General features: G+C 40.8%; 2 protein-coding genes across 2 annotated transcripts; one reads left to right on the top strand and one right to left on the bottom strand.

The window, feature by feature from the left end:
* Positions 1-755: 755 nt before the first annotated feature.
* Positions 756-14,116, bottom strand: ube2ql1 (ubiquitin-conjugating enzyme E2Q family-like 1). Its single transcript, XM_058404689.1, has 3 exons — positions 13,839-14,116; positions 12,764-13,667; positions 756-4,452 (listed from the first exon to the last, which is right to left on the bottom strand). The coding sequence occupies exons 2-3, from the start codon at positions 13,448-13,450 to the stop codon at positions 4,321-4,323; spliced, it is 819 nt and encodes a 272-aa protein (XP_058260672.1). The 5' UTR covers positions 13,451-13,667; positions 13,839-14,116; the 3' UTR covers positions 756-4,320.
* Positions 14,117-14,481: 365 nt separating this feature from the next.
* Positions 14,482-17,382, top strand: med10 (mediator complex subunit 10). The gene is made up of 4 exons (XM_058404690.1): positions 14,482-14,939; positions 15,533-15,616; positions 16,846-16,948; positions 17,054-17,382. The coding sequence occupies exons 1-4, from the start codon at positions 14,818-14,820 to the stop codon at positions 17,147-17,149; spliced, it is 405 nt and encodes a 134-aa protein (XP_058260673.1). The 5' UTR covers positions 14,482-14,817; the 3' UTR covers positions 17,150-17,382.
* The last annotated feature ends 1,073 nt before the right edge of the window (positions 17,383-18,455 follow it).

Here is an 18,455-nt window from a genome sequence, read left to right as displayed (position 1 = left end):
TTAATATCTATACATTGCCTACCTGCTAAATGTCTTTTTTCTTTTTACCTCATATGATTTTCACAACTTTTGAGTAAAGCAGTATAGTGCGCTAACAAGCTAATTAACATTAGCCTGTGAGTTGAATGCATTGAGGAAATATTTATTTCTCATTACTTATTACTACTCATTTATTACATAATTCTTACTGTTTCACAGAAAAACAGAAGGACTAATTTCTTTTAATGTATCAAAGAACAAGCTCACTAATGTACCCTGTTAGCTACCTAGGCTAGCTAGCAAGTGACATATGCAGCCTCTTAGCTACCGTCATGGTTTACTATAATCATATATTTTAGCAAAAAATAAACACTGAAACGTTTTGAATTGATTAGCATAGCTACGTGGCGTTATTGTAGCCACACACACACACACACACACACACATCTACAAGACATGTTAAGTGACCATAAGAACAATACTAAAATACAGTATACAGCCACACAACAGTGCTGTATACTGACCCGGTGCTGAGTGACAGGAGTGAAGAAGAACAACACAAACAACACAAGCACAAACAGAGATGCAGGTTTGAATAAGCCTACAGCATTTATTGCACATTCCTGTTTGGTTTTGCTCCCATCGTGTCCTGTGATGTTGCTTGTGCAGTCTTGAAAAAGATCATTCGTCCCTCAGTTTTATTCTTCCTGGCTGGAGCCTGAGATCACTAAACACAATCAGGCGCTTTCTTTCGACTTCGAGATCATTCTGCTATATTTTTATCCCCCCCACTTGTTTTTTTTTTTTTTTTTTTCGTTTTGTTTTGTTTTTGTTTTTTTTTTTGATCAGTGACAATACCTGCAACATGCTTCCGAATCGTCATTTTGGCAAACCACAAATAAATTAAAACACAAAACATTCATATAACACAATCTGACATTTTAGACATGAATGAAAACGAAACGAAACAAAAAAAAAAAAAGAAAAAGGAAAACGGACAATAACAGGAAAAAAAACAGTATTTTTTTTTTTTTTTCATATTTTCTCCATAATTTTCTGGCTTTTTCTCTAGAAAAAAAAAAAATGGCTAGCTAACAACCACAGACCACATGCAGATATAATACAATAGAGTCATCTCACTTGTTTGGACATTTAACTCGGTTAGTGTCTGCAATCTACCAGTCTAGGCTATATCACAAAAGTATGCTCTTTAAGCCGGCAAACATCCACGTTCGAGAGATCGTGATAATTAATTCGTTGTTTATAGTATCTCCTCTCGCTAAATCCGTAAGGAATACACACACGAGCACTTTTTCAAAAAGGACTGTCCAAACGGAGACTGGAGAAGACCAAGAGCGTGATGAGATGCTTGTTTTGTACCAGATGGAAAAGGCTGGAATAAGTCGTGACACAAGCAGCGTAAATGAGGCTTTTAATCCCTGCTGTGATGCACACATCATCAAGTAAAATCCACAAATGCTTGTGGCAACTGAGATTTGATTATAATAACTCAATTAAAGGCAATTAGAACTTGTGTTTGCCTTTAAGCACTTGTACGTCCCTTTTTTTTTGCTAAACGAACGAAGAGTTTTGAGAAAGTCACGCATTTGTCTCGTGTGTAATGATCAACACAGGTGATCTCTGCTCTAAACACCTCATTTCTGCCTCTAAATCCTCGAGCATAGAACATGAAAACACACGCCTGGGCTCGGATCATGCCTTGACATGACGGACCTGAACTGAACCACGAGTCCATGTGCAGTCTGGGAAACGTTTTCTCAGTCACGCGCCGAACCTGCATCATCCTGCCTGAAAGGGCATCGTCAAGCTCCGACTGCATCGAATTTCACCGCTTTCCTTTTTTTTTTTTTTTTTTGTCAAATGTCATGTTAATTAGCAGCTTCCCTTATGACATTTAATGTCTCCTGAGGCACCGGAGGCTATAATCAGGGTTTCTGCTGTGAAGTGTGCAGTCACATAAACCAGGAAGTGTGAGGTGTAGAGATGCTTCCACTCTCGATTCATCATGGAACACGGCATAAAAGAAAACCTCCACCCTTGAAACGTCTTCAATATGTTTAGATTGAAATGTCTTCATCGATTCCGGTGCCGAATTTTTTTATTATTCCTGCAAGAACCTGCTGTTAAATGTTAACACCGCCATAATATCCATAATCTCAGATATAAGGAGCCAACGCTCAGGTTTTGCTGTGAGCAAAAGCTTCTTTTCTGAATAGCCATTTTCAGTCATGAGATAAATGATCCAAGGTGTTAGCATAGCTATACGGCGTAGAGCTATACAACAGCTCGACTAGTTAGCGTTCGACAACCGTTTGAGCAGAGGGTACAGATTACAGCACTAGACAGACCATCACTCTCCTTTAGAAAGAAATGAAGTGAGGATTGAAGCTGCCCCTTGACTAATGCTTGTACCTTGTAGAGATTCTGACTCGGAATTCCTACCCGGAACGCCGGGGAAGGTATCAACATCCCTGTCAGACATCAGTGTCTGCTCACATCATCACAACAGAGCGAAGTAGCACTTTAAAATGAGTTATACAGTATATACAGTATAAATGATTTAACACTGACTATAAAGTTTGCTGCTTTGAGGAGATAATTAAACATCACTCACTAACGTTACCTAAAGACTAACACATAGACGTCCGTGTTTATCCCTAATTTGTAGCTCCAAAATTTACACAATTCCAACTTTCCTTCCAAATGCAGCACAATCCCAAATGGCAGCAGGTAGCTGAACAACAGAAAATAGACCAACGTGTCCATGGAAGATGTTCCGCCTAAACAAACCATTAATTTCCTTCCAAAATAAATCTGTTGAATTTCTAAATTCAACCTCAAGGGTGGAGTTTTCCTTTAAATCAGCGCCTATTAAAAAGACGTGGCGTCTCACTGCGTTCAGGATAAACACTGATATTTGGAGAACACACACCAATACACACCAAAACAAACAGCTCGTCCTTTTCAGTCCATTTTTAATTAGCCTTTTATTATCAGTCTGCAGTCATAAAAATAATAATAATAATAATAATCATAGTTAATGCAGACTGAGTATTATTAATGTGATTTGAAGCTGAGGCCTGAGTCATTAGACATTTCGCTGCCCTGTGCACTGAGAAATGAAGGAAGTCATCGGACAGGAACATTCATTCTCCGGCTGTAGTTTTCGTCTCACTGAGAAAAACCAGATGCTAATCAGATTCGCGCTTCTCCGAGGTCGGTAAATGTATCGTGAAAAGACTCGTGCACGCCCCTGCCGCGTATGAACAACCGCACGCACGCGTTCATGCACTGAGCCTCTGACATTCAGTTCTGCCATCTGGTATCAACATCATCAAAGCTTCTGGTCTTCTCCAAGAAAATAAAATGTAATAATACTAATGATAATAATGATTAGCAAGAATGGTTCACTACCACTCTTTAATCTTTACAGTACCTCTGCATAAGCAACGAGTGTTTTTTTTTTTAAATCATCTCCACGAGAAATCAATCACCAGCTATGCAACACAGTGATGTCTAAATTTAGCCACGCGCATAGAGAGAGAGAGAGAGAGAGAGAGAGAGAGAGAGAGAGAAAGAGAGGGAGGAGGGGAGAGAGAGAGAGACAGAGAGAGAGAGAGAGAGAGAGAGAGAGAGAGAGAGCACAGCTCCACATAAGTTACAATCAATCTTCATGTTGTATTGAAAAAAACAGGTAGCACAGTCGAAGAAGAAGAACAGACAAAACTGAACCTCGGATGTACTGCACCCCTCTGCCTTGCTATTAAATATCGTTACAATGCGTGTAAATGTGAACAAAAAAAATAAAATCAACGTCTGATGGCGTTCAGTGCAATGTGTCTTCATCTCTAAAACTGTAAAGAGAAATATAGAAGAAGAAGCAGAAGAAGCAGCAGCGGAAGAAGGAGAAGGAGAAGAAGAAGAGATGGAGGAGAAAGGGACTGACATGAACACACTGATAAACACAGAGAGGTATCGAGTGAGCAAGAGGTACAAGAGTCAGAGCGTGAGGGTTGGGGGTCTGTCCCGATTACTTTCCCCAGGGTTTCGTTCACTTCCTTTTCAGCCGAACATGGTAGTAGTATCCATCCATCCATCCATCGTTTAGAAATGTGATGTCACGGCGAGCGAGTGGTCCATGGCACCGTAGTGAGGAATGGCAGACGACCGAATGAAGAGTCATCGACATACAGTGTGAGATGATACCTCATTTTTTTTTTCTTCTTTTTTTTTGTTAAACAAAAGAATGTTTGGAGGTGAGAAACTGGAGAAAGCTGCGTGGAGAAGGGGAAAGGGGATGACGTGGAGACGGCGAGCGCCTCAGCCGTCGGAAACGGGAGGAGAAACCCAGCCGTACTTCTCGTGGGTCTTCACGAGGCTCTTGAACGTGGCTTCGGCTTCCTTGCGACTGAAGGCTTTCTTGGACTTTCCCGCTTTCCTGCAGATCCGGCCCTAGGGATTGAAAAAAACAAACAAACAACAATGACCAACAACTCAAAAGCTGCTTACAAACCACAGATTTAATAAAGAAACTGGGCAGGAACAGAAAAGGGTTATCGATTTTACAGAAATTTGATGGAAAGGTGAGTCTGAAGTGTGATTTAGAGAAGGAAATAAAACCAGCACTGGTTTTTATACTAAATTCTATATTCTATTATAAGATGAATACAATCATTGCTCCACCCACCAGCCTGCTCTAAACCTATCATACGACAGCAGCTATCAGCAGGCGATAGTGAAGCTGACACGTGCTTCCTTTAAGACACATAAAGCATGCTGCAGTCACAGGTACCATACTGAGGAAAGCGCTATCCGCCCACTTCCACATACACAAACACACACACACACACAGATATCCAGGATTATTCAATACTGCTCTGACTGACCAGTGAGGGACAGTATGCCCTCCTACCTATCTCCTACCTATCTCTCCTACCCACAGAGAACAACCAATTTTTGCTCTTTTGGCTTTTTGCCACTTTTTGAACATGATCTCCTAATGACGGTGATCACTTCTCTGTTGTGCCACTCCAGAGCCAAAAAATAACACGAGATGCAACAACAAACACACACACACACACACATCCAGTCTGAAACACACTGTATCTCCTGGACTTTTAGTTCAAATGCCCAGGTAGGAGGAGCTGGATTAGGTCTGATTCTACCAGATAGGACAGAAATACAGTTATAATACTTGCCATTTCTATGATACACAATATTCCAATTTCTAGCAAAACAGTAATGTGTGATGATACTGTCCTATAATAATAATAATAATAATAATAATAATAATAATATTTTATTATCATTTATTAATTAGCTATGTACTTGTTTACTTATTTAATCATTAATTAATTAATGAATGAATGAATTTTTTGGACACAATTTTAAAGATTCCTTTTTAACCCCCAAGTAGCTGCTTTCAAGGCTTGTAGTTGATGTTATTACACCATAGCGCTGTTGAATTCTCAAATCTGATTGGTCAAAATGCATAAAATTATTTGCACACTTTCCTTTTTATGTACTTATTCTTATACATTACTTACTTACTTATTTATTTATTTATTTATTTATTTATTTATTTATTTATTGGACACAATTTTAAAGATTCCTTTTTAACCCACAAGTAGCTGCTTTCAGGGCTTGTAGTTGATGTTATTGCACTGCAGTGCTGTTGAATTCTCAAATCTGATTGGTCAAAATGTGTTAAATTATTTGCAGTTAAATTATTATTTAAATTATTTTCATGTACTCATTCTTATACATTACTGTTTCCCTAGTAACCTTGCAAACCTGAGTCAGACCTGGACTTGTAAAAAAAAGGTTATATAATTGTTGATATGGGTCATTTTTTAGATAGTAACCTAATCTCCTGTAAGTAAAAACAGGAACTAATTTAGTTCACAACCGTTACACAACGTTACAAGTAACTAGAAAGCGATACAAAGTACGCTGTTGTGGCATAAAAGGAATAAAACATATCCCATGCTGTAATTATGTACCTAAATCAGCATCTTCTTGAAGGGGGTTTTATTGTATTATGATTTAATGTATTGCAATATGAATATTACATCATCGCCTCGCTCTCTTCTCTGTTTAGACACGCTATCCAAACAGACTCTGTGTGGCTAAGTATCTGCAAATGTTGCAGCGGAGATTGGCTACCTATTAAACAGAGCAGCACCGTCATGGAGAACAGCTAATGATCCTGAGTAAACTAATCTGAAGCCACTGGCCCCTTTTAACACCTGACTTGATTGTGCGCTGAAGCAAAACACCGCTCTCGGCTTTCAGCTGCTACACTCGCCGTCGCTTACAGTAGCTTCACACGTCTATTTACAGACATCAGATTCACAAAGTTACCAGAGGATTCCTCGGGAATGTGTTTAAAGGACCTTAGAGAAGGAGAGGAGAAGGAAATAGTACGCACAGGTCGTTCTGATCATTTGGAGAGTCTTGCGTAGAAAGCAAAGGCGTAATTCTAAGCGCCGGCGTATCGCGTTAATCTGAGCCTGATGTAATAGAGACAAAGTGGTGTAAGAGCAAAGCCAGTGGAAAATGTGACCCTGTTCTCCATCATTTATTGAGAAAAGGCAACGGAATAAAGAGGAATGATTTCACTCGGCAGTGATTAGAGAGTTACATGTTAATGTATGCACCTTATGGTGTGTAAAAGATTTAATACACCTCGCTGCCCTGACCCACATTCTGTAGACGTATGGAGAATTTTAGATTAGGTTTACAGATTTTTTTTTACAGCAATCGTTTTTTGGACAGTTCTAGAGATGGCACAGTTTCCATATCTGTTATTGGTATCGTTCGGGTTTTAGCAAAAAAATACTGGACTGGAAGTGTAATTTTGTGACAAATCTAGCATGAAATCAAGCAACATAAAGTGACAATGATGATACCATGTTACCGTGACAACAGCCAATAGCTAGTAACGGTCTAAATCTCACACTTCCACATGATACTAGATTCAGGGTTATCTTAAGTAAATGATTCAATATTTCACGATAACGCAGAATCCATTATGATACAATCACTGCAAATTGCCGCGTAGTGACCATATGTCAGAGATGCTATTACATTGACTGTGTCTGCATCCTTGAACCGATATTGGCTGATACTCAACGTTGAAGTATTAGTATTGTAAAGAAAGAATTGTATCACACTTCTCTTACATATAAATATCCGTTAAATATCACTTCTGAAATCTGGACATGTTCCTGGAACAACCACATTTCTTCTGACCAAACAGCAAACGAGAACTATTAATAGTTTGCGTTCACAGCTAGCTTTGAATCTTCCCTTCAAAACAGGCAGATGGATTGAATTGCATTGAATTGAACAGAATTTATTGAAAATTATCAAAGCTGTTTTATCGTTAATTTTAATTTAAAAACGATTTACAGTGCTGAATTTTCATTAGCAACCTAGCTATGCATACAAACTTACATTTTCTGACATTGCCCATCTTATCCTCACTGCAGATCTCACGTCTGAACTGGATCAAATGTAGATCAACTCGGGTGCCATTAGACTTATTGTTAATTCAAGAAACGTGTTCTACTTGATGACATGGCGATTATATGGCAGCGATGTTAATAACAGTCTTATCAATCAAGCAGAAGTGTGTGAAATATACACGGTGCAGCCTGAATTCATCTGTGTGGGATAAATAGACTTGATTTATTAGACACACACAAACACACATTCCTGCGACATGGCAGCGATGAGATGCACGAGGCCCGGGGTTGGCTCTGTGCCAGCGCTAATGCGGGGAGGCTACACTGCTATTTGTGTGAGCCGTCTATGAGCAATAACCGGGACCTCTCGTACAAAACAGTCGTGGTTCCGCTGCCTGGGTCCGTCTACGGGTTGAATAGCCTGTTCAAGCTAAAGTTGCTAGAAAGGTTTTGCTAATATGACACAAGACTGAGATTTCTTGTGGTTCCAGTACATTTTGACACTGTTTTCTTGTGGATCCAGTAAATACATCTAATGTGAAGGAATGTGGCCTATATTGTCCAGGGGGATTCTGCTAGAATTTGTGAATTTCATGTACAATTACATAAAATTTCTTGCTTAGTATTCTAGATAATTGACTAACATCTGAATCTGTTTCCATTTAATCAATCTGTTTAACCATTAACGATCAGATTGACCTGAGCCACGTACCATGAACCCATCCTTCCCAGTCCTGTCACCTTTAAACATAATGTTTTCCTCAATCAGAAATCAGGACTCTAATTAGAGAAAGTTATTTTTTATGACTGGAATTAGACTTATGCTTTACCGTTAACTCTAGTAGCATGTGTGAGTTTTTCTTTAAAAAGCTTTTACCCTCGGAGTCTTTAATAAAGCCCTCATTTCCAATTTCATTAGGACCTCAGAGTGAGCAGTTAAAAAGCTCTGCAGCGCTTTAGGTTTTATTATTTTAATTGCTATTCTTTATCATTTGGTTTGGTGATAATAATGATTAAGGAATAATATTAAAACATAAACATATTCATCTAGAGTTGTTGAAGGGGTTATTTTGTAATCTTATGAATGCACTCTTAGTAATAATAACCTGGCAGAAGATAAATATTAAAAAGTGCTGCTGTCATTTTACTTCATAAACCACTAGGTATGTGATACAAGTCATACGAAGCACTTTGGAAGAAATGAATAGCAGAGCTGTATTAAGCAGAACTCTGTAGGCTTGTATTAATCGATGTGCTCAGTTCATGAGCTAATAGACCGACCGGATGTGTGTGTGTGTGTGTGTGTGTGAGGCAATGTGGCAGTGTGTGATGGCTGACTCTCAGGGTCGTACCCATGCCAGCTCTGATATAAGAGACAGAAATAGCTCACTCTCGCTACAGGCCCTCGGAGTGTAATGGCCCAGAAGTAACTCAGCGCACTCACTTGAGAGGAGACGATCCCGATTCAGCTCACAAAAGCCTGTGATTTTTGGATTAAAGGGGTCTAACTAAACCCTAATTAAGCCACACTGCACTCCATCTTGCCAAGAAAGTGGCGAGAGCGGAAAGTGGGAACGGGTCTGTCCACGGCGCATGTCCTGCAGCACCACCGCTGTCAGTTCAGCGCTAGTTCAGTTTGTATCGAGCGCCGCAGAGTAAAACCCAGACGGGTAATCCTCTGAATGAAGATCAGTCGATGTGTAGAGTTGCATTGTGGGAAGCTGCAGTGGTTATATAACCTACGTCGAGGGATTTCAGTAATACTGCTTATGCCACAGAGGCTGCTGAAATCTGATTGGTCAGAATTCAGCTCTGAGGGTCGTTCTGGCTGCAAGGTTAACAGGTTAACATGTTATCGTTTCCATGATAACAGCTGACATAGGGATTTGGTCTGGATGTGGACGCACCACAGAATCTAAACGTGATAGGTCAAAATAGAAAAAACGTGTTCTTTAATAAAGACGTATAATCTTTAGCATAGTGAAGTTTTCTGTAAGGAAGAGTTTTTTGGAAGGAGTGTCAATTTCCACCATGGGAAAAAGTCTTCAGGATGGGTTTTTGCTTTCTGGTTTCTTGGTTCAAGAAAGAAAATCAGACAGGCTGGGATGAGGAAATGATGTTTATAGCTACTATACCCTGAACAATAGTCTCATGGACGTTTGAAGCCTCGGTTATACTCGATGCATGACTTTCCATGAGTGGCATTTGTCACACATTTGTCTGCATAGATTATTTACAGCATGAGGATTGAAAGTGACATCCACCGGATGGCATGTCAGAGCCAAAACATCTCTGTTTTTCTGCTTTCCAAGTAACTTTTAACGATTTCATAGACAAACATTTCTGCTGCCACTGTAATTGTTGTCATGAGCTGCATCCCAAATCTAGAAAATCCAGCTTTGCAAATTAGACCTTTCTGTAGGTTTGAGGGGTTTGGTTAGTCTGGACATGGTGTGACATGGTGCTTTACTGCCCCTGCTGTTTACATTGTGAGAATGTATACAAGCTACGCTCCAAATGGCCAGAAGATATGAGTGGCAGCCATCTTATTTCATCCTTGACAACTTACTTACTTATAGAACACATCATCATCAAGATATTGCGCGTATGTCTGCTCTGGACCTGAGCACTATCAAGCCTGCGTCATCAGTAAACACGGCCAAGAAAAACACACAGCAGACCTTTCTGATGTTAGAGATACGATTAGAAAACAGTATTTTCGGCTTTTCAGCACCAAATCCCAAGCAATAATTTTTTCAAGTTGCGTCTAGGCTAAGTGCAGGAACTACACAGTGGAAATCAAAGCAGCGGCGCTGTCTTTCAAATGAACAGAAGACCAAGGACGACTTTGTGTTTTGGAATTCTATCACTGCTGTTTTCTTTGAACATCAAACAAGCTCATTTGTGCAGCAGAGAAATGAAATTCCCTAATAAAGCTTCAGCCTCTACACCAACCAGTCAGACTCATCAAAACGTCTCCCAAAGCCTTAAAGCCACAGAGGACTCCAGCCAAATAATCATTATTAATAATCATGCTCGGCTAGCGCAGCGGCGATTCGTGATTCGTTTCAAATAATAAAGCAACAAATTATACAAATAACACAAGCCTACAAATACAGGGTAAGCTCTGTTCTAGACGCAGTTGTATAATCATTGTAAATAATGTCTGCAGAAGAAGGTCATTTAAAATAAATAAATAAATGAAACATTATTATCCTTTTATCCGTGATAAAAAATGCAGTGCCATATCTCTGTTTTAGCTCCTCCGGGACGATGTTGTGTCAGCACTGTCTTGATTGGTAATTGCCCTTGAATGCTTCAGGCAGTGAAGGCGAGAGGCCATGCGCTATAAATTTGGCATGCTAAAGCATTTTTAGACACCTTGAAAGAAAGACATCTGCGAGGTTAGTCAGCGTCTTTCCCCTGCTGCAGTGTCTTTTCTTGGACCTTCCAAAGTGCCCGGGTCACGTGCTTTACAAACGTCAGTGCAGAGCAAATCCTCCATCGACAGGCCAAACTATAGTATTAAAGCTGCAGTGTGTGACATACCCAGGCCTTTCTGGTGGAAATGTTTTTGCCAGCAACGTGTGGAAGGACATCACACAGCATCAGCGATGTGCTGTGCATGCCTAAGGTGATGCTTGCTAATAGATATACATGACATATTCCAGCATATTCCAGAAAAATCTGTTTGTAGGAAATGACAGACCATATTTTTTGGATTAAAACTTCAAATCCATCCTGACTGCTCTGACTTCGAAACTTTTAGGCTTTACACTCTCACACACGCACAGAAAATGCCTAATAATTTCATTCAACAATGCTAGTTCTTTCATTTTGTAACAAAACAGTTACACACTGCAGCTTTAAGTCCATGTGACGTTCACCAAGGATGTTTAGAATGTAAGTGGATAAGGAAAATGTATCCGCATTAACAGTCCCCCCTTTACAGTTTATTGCCTACCTGTTGGGACTAAAGGAGACTTTTGTGAGACACACAGCATAAACAATACAAAGCATGTCGTCTATCAAGGTCATTCCGGTCACTCAGCACTGGACAAAAGTGATTTAATCATGAAGATGTTTCATCACTCATATGGATTAAACCAGTGAAAGCTGGAAAGGAACCGAAACGTCTTAACCCATGACTCTGCAATATGGCCTCTCTTTGTGCTCTTAAGCAAGACAGATGGCGTAAATAAGCTTGTGGTCTCTAAACCCATAAAACATGGAGCTTTCACCTTCTAGGAACAATGGATGCTTTACCTTATCTCTGGGGTGGTACCATCAAGGGAACTTCTTTTTGGAAAGGTTTAAGAAATGCTTTTAGAGTAACGTCCTTAACGTCCAATTATGTACCTTTAATTATTTTTTATAACCGTGTCCTTGATGTTGCCATGGTGCAGCCTGCTGCCATTATTTCTTTTAATGTAGACCTACATTTCTGACGCATGATCACACCTGTACACAAAAAATCCTCTAAAAGCAGATGGCATAAACAATGCAGTGTACTCTCTATCCTGATAAAGCCAAAAGCATGCTCTGTCCTCCTCTTAGAAACAGATGGCATAAACAATGCAATTCTGTCTAAACTCCCATGAATCCAAAGCAGTGCATCATGTGACAGAGGAAGAAAATAACACAACAATATCATCTACACTCAAGAACCTGGGATATCTTCTCATTCATGTTGACAATGAGTTTACAATGAGATTTAGTGACTTTTTAGACCCCTCTGTTTGAGCACTCGATACAGCTCTCCACCTCACATGCTCTGTTATACTAGAGCAGGTTTACTCGACTAACCAGGTTTACTCGGCTTAGCTTTTTCCCAATGCCCAATCTCTGATCATCACTGATCCAAACAACCAATCACTGATCACCATCATTCCAAATAACCAATCAATGACTATCATTGTTCCCAACAATCAATCACTGACTGCTGTTAAATGCCACATATACACTTTTTATTTATTTATTTATTTATTTATTTTTTTGAAGCTCTCTTCTTGGCACTTATTAATAAAGTAATTTTTATGCAACAGTTTTTATTCATGTCTATTTTTCTTGGATTATTCACAATCACATCTTCTCTTGGTCAACATCCTGGACATAAATCCACAATATTCTGTATTATATTCTGTTCTGCTGTCTTCAGCAAATCTTCCCTTTTTCATTTTAACCTCTAAATTATGCAAATAATCACAACGTCCAATTAAATATGCAAATTAGTCGGTTGCGTCATCTATTAGTGACTTTGCCCCAGAAAGGTCTTGTAGAACCCTGCTTCTCACCTGCCCTTTGACGAGGCTGGCGGCGAACTGCCTCATCACGGCCTCCACGGTGTAGGCGCTGGACCAGCCGCGCGGCGTCAGCAGCTCCATGCATATGGCTCCTCCGTCCAGCACGTAGCCGTTCTCCAGCCTCGGCGTGAGCACGCGCACGAACGGCGGCGAGAACGGGAAGTTGTCGGGGAAGGAGATGTTCAGCAGGATGTACTCGGTGTTGGTCTCCTTCATGTCCTGCCACAGCGCCGAGTCCTTGTCCACCTGGTGCAGCTTGACGTTCCAGTCGTACAGGTTGTCGTCGGCGAGCTCCACCGTGATGAAGTCGTCTCCCAGGCGCCGGATCTCCTGCAGCTCCTTCATCAGGCGCCGCGTCCTCACCTGCGCGCAGTGCTGCCTGTTGGGCGCCAGCGGTGGCACGGAGGAGCTCGTGCTCGACTTGGCGCTTCCCGTCTGCTGCTTCTCCTTCGTCTCCTTACTCGGTTTGTCCTTCGCAGGAGCTTTGTCTTTGGCGGAGACGTCCGAGCGCTTGGCCTTGATTTCTGGGGTGCTCAGGATGTTCGTCTCGTTTTGGTGACAGTGCTTGGTGCTGTTTTTCTGATTCCCTTGCTTAGTCCCTTTCGGATGGTGCTTGGGGTCCTCTGTGTCTCGGTCGTGCAAGCGGATCAGACCGATCTTTCGCAGAAGAGTGGCCATCGCGCCGTCCTTTTCGGGGGGGAAAAAAGGAAAGGGGGGGATTCCGCAGCTCTCCCGATGGTTACGTGATGGTGACCACAATGCACCAGGATTTGTTCTCACTGCAGGCACAGGAGAGGATGAAGAGGAGGATGGTGATGAGGGTGAGGATGAGGATGAGGATGATGACCGCTGGGCGCCGGAGAGCAGCCCGCTTTCAGTGCATCATCCTACAGAGCTGAAATCGAACACAAGATCAGTGAATATTAGCGGTGGGTTTCAGATCTGGACATTTAAACCCGGTGTGTCAGTGAATGCGCGGTCATTATGGCTGCAGCAGCCTGCGGACCTTTTCATTGTCTGTTACAGCGCACAACACCAGCATTAATCAAAAGCGTCGATTACTTACCCTGTTATTATTACCTCGATGCCTCACCCTTCGAAACAGATCCAATCTCCCCTTGCTTAATCCAGATCTGATCTGCTCTGATCGAGCTTAAGCCTTTAACGCAGCTCTGTAATGTCCCTTGCAGTAAACCAGTTCGGCAAGCTCTCTCTCTCTCTCTCACTCCCTCTCTCTCTCTCTCTCTCTCCCACACACACACATACACACACACACATACACTCGTAAACGCACCAGCACTGCCCGACTGCTCGTTTGTACCTGGACGGAATGAATAATCAAGTGTGGGGTACGAAATGTGAAGGCTGGGGAGGAGGGTCGGGCTTCCAGTGCATCAGCTGTCCTGGACGTATCCCAATTCACTTCCACATCGAGACGAAGTGCACTACGTAGGGCTCATACCATATTATGTCGTGTGTGACGCAGTGCTCATGTGTAGGGAACAGGGTTGTATTTGGAATTGAGCCACAGCATAGCCCCCTCACCCCCTTTATTTCTTTCATTCTTGGTGGAATTTGGAGAGTAATTGGCGTCATTTTAAATTCCTAAATATCTGAGGTTCCATTTAAGACTTTTGTTTATATTCGGGTTCATGTTTGTACTGTAAACATAGACCGTTTGAGATGAACGTACCATTTATAACCATGAATGCTTGGATATAAAACACATTTATGTTGAGTGTCATTTACAAAAAGATAAATTACCAACAAAAAGAGACCAGCGCTCATTGTTTGCTTTTTCATTTTCAATGTTTATTTATTTATTTATGACGACACTTTGCGGCATTTCAGACGCTTTACGTTAACCCGGTTGCCGTTACTATGACAACTCACAGTACCGGTCCCTGATAGGCTCGCCCACTGCCGGAAAGTGTACTCACAAGAATCTCACGGTCCATTTTTTTTTGTTACTACACCTCCGATTTTTTGTGTTTGTTTAGGTTTTTTTAATATTAATTTCTTCTTCATGTGTAACTCTTCTCAAAATGGCTGAGAAGTTCGACAATCTCGAAGAGCATCTCGAGAAATTTATCGAAAATATACGACAACTGGGAATCATCGTCAGCGATTTTCAACCGAGCAGCCAGACAGGACTGAACCAGAAACTGTAAGCTGTGATAATAAAGCTCCGTAATAAACCTATATATCTCTTTATTCCAGATAGAAATGAATTAACCTGAAATATAGTATAAACTAAAGACATCTACACTCTCCCTACTGCAGCCATTAAGTAGCTGTTTCTGTAGCTCCGTGTAAACTCGCTAGCTAACGTCAGCTAATTTCCCCTGTACAAGGAGGAATAGTAAAATGAAGCTAATTTGCATATGCATGAAGCCGTCTTCTCATTTGCATATCAAAACACGAAGTCGACACTTAGTAAAGTAGGATGTACTTATTTCTCTTGACAACACAGACAAAATGAAGTGAGAGTAAGTAAACAAAAAACATAACAGAAAAGCCAGGTACTATTTGTTAATTTAGCCAAGAAGAGAGATTAAAATAAATAATAAAGTGTGTGTGGGTGGGGAAGTACCGTGATCGGTCCATGGGAACGGTGTTGATCACTGATTGGTTGTTCAGAGCAAAGGTGATCACTGATTGGTCCAACAACGTAATGTGTCCAGTCAGCATAAATAAAGAAATGGAGGTCTACTGTTTCTACAACATCATCATGGCTGTTATGTTGGTGTTTCTTTCCAGAAATCTGATGATCACAGGACTACAAGATATCGAAAAATGCCGGCAACAGCTTAATGACATCCACGTGCCTTTGGAAGCATTTGAGTGAGTAACATTTAACATGTCCTCTGGGTCCGGATGTTTCAGACATGTTTGTTGCAGAATTTCCTGTCAGAATGGATGGACATGGTTACTGTTGCGGTGAACCGAATTTTTCAGGGTCTAGGCTTCGACTGGGTCATTTGAACACAATTAGATTCTTGGTTTCATGCCAGTGTAACACTGGAAGTATGCTTATGGTTATTGTCCTGTTGGAGCAGTGGCCTCAAGACTCTTGAACAAGTTTACTTCTAGCATTATCCTGTATTTGACTCCATGACCTCAATCCTGGCTAGTTTCCGGTTCAAAGGAGTCAACTTTGATGGCAATGGTGGTTAAGGGTCTGGGTTGTTGATCGGAAGGTCTGGGTTCAAGCCGCAGCACTGCCAAGTGGTCTGACCCCAAATTCCTCAGCTGGGACATTTGATGATAAGAATTCCACTGTGCTGTAAATGTATGTGTGACAATAATAATAATTACGACTTACTTTTCACTCCCTGCTGATGAAGAACATTGCCACAACATGATGCTACCACCATCATGCTTCACTGTCTGATTGGATGAGTGCTCTCAAGGGTGACCTCAGGGTTTCTGCGGAATATACACTATATTGCCAAAAGTTTTAGGACACTGCACACCAGTGCACAAAGCAAGGTCCATAAAGACATGGAAGAGTGAGTTTGGTGTGGAGAAACTTGCCTGGCCTGCACAGAGTCCTGACCTCAACCTGATAGAACACCTTTAGGATGAACTAGAGTGGAGACTGTCTTTATGGACCTTGCTTTGTTCACTGGTGTGCAGTCATGTTGGAACAGGAAGGGGTCATCCCCAAACTGTTCCCACAAAGTTGAAATTGTCCAAAATGTCTTGGTATGCTGAAGCATTAAGAGTTCCTTTCACTGGAACTAAGGGGGCCAAGCCCAACCCCTGCAAAACTTCAATGATTTGGAGGGGTGTCCCAAAACCTTTGGCAATATAGTGTATAACACTGTTTTATAACTGAATAGTTCACATCAGACCAGAGAACGTTTTTGTGCATGTTTACTGAAGGCTTTTCTTTATCTGTTTGCTTCTCTATCAAGAGTTTCTCTTTGTCTCCTGGCTGCTTGTCTGACTAATGCCTTCTTTACACGTCACTGATTTTTCACATTTTCCTTCTATTTCTCCAGTAACTACAATCAGACATCTTTAAATTATGCCCCTTTAATCATTTTAAAAAAAATGTTTCCTCACAGATACATCGATCAGGGCCGCAATCCTCAGCTTTACACGAAAGAGTGTTTAGAGCGAGCCTTGGCTAAAAATGAACAGGTGAAAGGGAAGATCGATACTTTGACGGTGAGGCTTTAACACTACATATCTAACCATATTCTCAACACGAGTCTCTAGTCGGATTTAATATACATGGACGGAGCGCTGACGACTCTTCACATCTCTTTACAGAAGTTTAAAAGTCTCCTCATCGTCGAGCTGGGGAAGGTTTTTCCTGAAGAAATGGCCAAATATAAAGCGATTCACGGAGACGACCCTCCTTCATAGTCATAGAAAGCGCTTTGTACATATGTCCATATTCACACATTTTCTACAGTTCAGAGCATCGATCACGATTGACATTTCTACAGCTTTTTTCCAACGTTTATATTTGCATTTGTATTTCTCAGAGATATTACGGCAGTGTATCGGAACTATTTGTTGTTGTTTTTTTTGTGTGCGTAATGGATTGTAATTTACTTTTGCCTTTGTGTTATTAAATAAATAAATAATTATTGTAATATACTATAGAGCTGTGTTATTTCTCAGCAGATCAAACAGAGAATTAAAAGCAAAAAAAAAAAAAATCAAACATATTTGCAAAAAACTCTTTCTGGCTTAAATCCTTGGGCCGTGCATTCAGCCGCAGCAGTGCTTAATAATTACTCTGGCCTGAAGAGCTCCTCCGACGACACGGTGTGATGACGCAAGTAGTGCGACTTTCAGAGGAGGATTTCTGTTGAGTGTCCTTCACTAACATTTTTTTTTTCCATTAGTGCACAAATGCGTAGTTTAGTTGCAAAGCAGAGACGTTCAACTGCTCAGTGAATGTGTCATTTTATTAGAATACGGTGGGCAAGCTCTTACCTTTACAGCAGTTTTGTATATACAAACAGGTTTATATCATGACTTGGTCGTGTTAAAATTATAAACAGTGCAAACCGATGAAGCCTGGGACATAAAATAGTATTTAAAAGGTAAAAAAGTCCTCCTCTTGTCTAGTAGGTCAGCCGTGGCTGTGTTGTGTGATTTATTATTATTTTTTTATTTTTTTTAATCTTTTTTCTTGTAGTGCTTTTTTAGATAAAGTTAGGGTGATAAGGTGATTGTAATTGGTCAATCAGGGACCAATCAGTGACCGGTCATTTTTCAAATTAGGAAAACGTACGTTTGTATTAGTTTACAGGGGGGAAAAACATGGGTTTGAAGGTGTTAATACTCTCCTTTTAATTCTTTTAATATGTAATTTCTGTAGTAACTGCTGACTCGTGTGTGTTGGATGTTATGTGTAAACTGATTTAAAACAAAAGTGTGTGTTTAAGGGTTGATATGGTGACGTCTTCCGTGAGGATTTTTGGAAGTAAAGCTGGAATGTTTTCTTTAGACCTTAAGAGTAGAGAGAGACTGGTGAGGCAAATGTATACTATATCGCCAAAAGTTTTGGGACACCCCTCCAAATTGTTGAATTCAGGGGTTGGGCTCGGCCCCTTAGTTTCAGTGAAACGAACTCAATGCTTCAGCATACCAAGACATTTTGGACAATTTCATGCTCCCAACTTTTGGGGGTGACCCCTTCCTGTTCCATCATGACTGC

Source organism: Hemibagrus wyckioides, linkage group LG12, assembly GCF_019097595.1.
Source record: "Hemibagrus wyckioides isolate EC202008001 linkage group LG12, SWU_Hwy_1.0, whole genome shotgun sequence".
Classification (NCBI taxonomy): domain Eukaryota; kingdom Metazoa; phylum Chordata; class Actinopteri; order Siluriformes; family Bagridae; genus Hemibagrus; species Hemibagrus wyckioides.
This window is presented reverse-complemented; position numbering and strand designations above follow the sequence as displayed.